The sequence below is a fragment of the Microtus ochrogaster genome, linkage group LG8 (assembly GCF_000317375.1).
Source record: "Microtus ochrogaster isolate Prairie Vole_2 linkage group LG8, MicOch1.0, whole genome shotgun sequence".
Taxonomy (NCBI): domain Eukaryota; kingdom Metazoa; phylum Chordata; class Mammalia; order Rodentia; family Cricetidae; genus Microtus; species Microtus ochrogaster.
The window spans coordinates 13,919,163-13,921,340 of NC_022033.1; the positions used below are offsets into that span (position 1 = coordinate 13,919,163).

Genomic DNA, 2,178 nt, shown 5'->3' on the forward strand with positions numbered 1-2,178 from the left:
CCAAAGGGAATCTTTCTCACAACGTCCGGAGCCCTTGACAGCCCAACAAGGAGGAGAGAAGATGTCCTTACAGCCACTGCAGCAGGAACTCCATCTACCAGAGGAAAAGTGACGGTGTTTACATCGCAAATCTGAAGACGGCAGCTTTGTGACAATTTTCACATCATTTCCTCTCTTTCTCAGAGACCCTGAGCTCACTGAGTGGCAGGACTGGGGCTTTGTGGTGGGGGGCCTCAGACACTAAGCCCATTCTATTGCACGGAACACCCTATGTTTTTGTTCCTCCTCAGCCTACTGGCGATGGTCAGGGCAAGCTGAAGCAAGGTATAGGAAGTATGACCTGCAAGGAGGAGGAGGAGCTTGCTGCAGGTCAGTGGGGTGCTGGGGTGCTGTCAAGCTCACCTTGCCTCTCCTTGCAGTGAAGAAGGGACAGTGCCCACTCTTCCCTTTCCAAATGAGGATGGAGTGCCCGCCCCCCTGCAAGAACGACATGGACTGCCTGGAGAAGGAGAAGTGCTGTGAGTCCAGGTGTGGCTTCATTTGTGCCAGGGCCTGGCTAGGTAAGGGCTGGTGGCCGGCCTCCCAGGGTCTACTGGGCACAGGCATGAATGCCATGGTACCCCATGGAACAGGGGAGGGGAGCTCCTCAGAGAACAAACTCGACGTAGTCTGGGGTGGCCTGGATCTCACTAAAGAATCAAGCCAGGCTCAAACTTAACCATCTTCCTGCCTCGGCCTCCTGAGTATTACACCAGCATCTGCCCGGGACTTGGAGAAGTCCCTCGGATTTCAGATTCCTCTTGCCCTGATCTTTGATATCTCAGGGGACTTAAAAAGAAAGAAAAGGAAAAAAAAAAAAAAGCCCAGCAGGGCTCTTGTGTCAACCTCTTGACCTCTGGATCCTTGTACCGTTCTTCCAAACCTCTCATGAGTGCAATTATTCTGTTTTTCCTCCTCCCAAAAAATTTATTCTGAGTCCTCGTCCTTCAGTGACTGTGAGTTGATGGTCCAGAGCCAGGTGTGACCATGTATCTGCGCACGCGCGCGCGCACACACACACACACACACACACACACACACACCTCCATTGGGTGCATTACCCTTATAAACCTGTATTCTGTGGGAGGGGAAGCGTGTAAACGCCTCTGAAGCAGATGCTGCCCCCGGCTTCTAAGCCTGAGGAGCGGTTAAGTCACAGCACAGCAGAATGGTAGGAGCCGGTGGCTTCGGCTGACTTCACCTGTCCCGCCTTTCTGCAAGGCTTGGAGCACTGTAGTCTTCAATCCCCTTTGTTGATAAGATAAGGGGTTCTGGGTTCTTCTGAGACTCCTTCCCCCACTATCACTCTGGGACTGTGTAACTCAACTCTATTTATTGTGCGGGGAGGGGAGGTCCTATCCATTTACACAACTGCACAGGCCTTTCTTGATCTTCAAGTCATTATTCAGGGTTGACACTGCCTCTTGTTAACCGTAGAGGAAAGAGAAGAGGTTTAGTTAGGATAAAACCTGGACTGAGGGGACCTGTGCAAACATGAGGGCCTGAGTGTGGATCCCCCAAACCCACATCAAAGTTGTGACCCCAACGCTGAATGGCAGAGACAGGGGATCCCAGAAGCTCAGTGGTCAGCCAATAGAACTGCGTGAAGAGTTTCAGGTTCAGTGAGAGACTTCATTTAAAGAAAAAAGAGAATTTGTTGATTGTGGAAAGACATTATAATGTCAACCTCTGGCCTCCACCCACACCTGCAAAGACAAGCACACCTATGTCCACACACAGACACACACACATACGCACACAAAGAATACAACATTACCCGGGTTTCCAAACTTACGTCAGACTATTTCCAAGTATTTCAAGTCAAGTGTCTTGTTTTACTTCACAAAGTCAAAACAGGTTTCTGCCCAAGTAAGCCCATGATGTGCTCGAAGATCGACAGGCCCAAGTGCTTGAAGGACAATGACTGTCCCCTGGACGAGAAGTGCTGCTCACGCTGTGGCCTGAAGTGCTTGGAAGCCAAACACTGAACAGTAAGCGGGAAAAGTGCCATTGCTAGAACATGAATTATCAGTAGCATAATATGAAGCTGCCACTTCTGTCTTGTCCAACTACAAACGGTGTTGTCAGTTATGACAATACTGATAGGCTTGGTGTGATTTCAACATATATTTAATTACA

General features: G+C 49.8%; 1 protein-coding gene across 1 annotated transcript in view; it reads left to right on the forward strand.

Annotated features, from left to right (window-relative positions):
• The window catches only part of Wfdc8 (WAP four-disulfide core domain 8), an 8,413-nt gene extending 6,386 nt beyond the window's left edge, over positions 1-2,027 (forward strand). Inside the window, exons 5-6 of the mRNA XM_013352072.1 lie at positions 420-560; positions 1,888-2,027. Coding sequence (XP_013207526.1) covers positions 420-560; positions 1,888-2,027 — 281 coding nt within the window. The remainder of the gene's footprint in view (positions 1-419; positions 561-1,887) is intronic.
• The last annotated feature ends 151 nt before the right edge of the window (positions 2,028-2,178 follow it).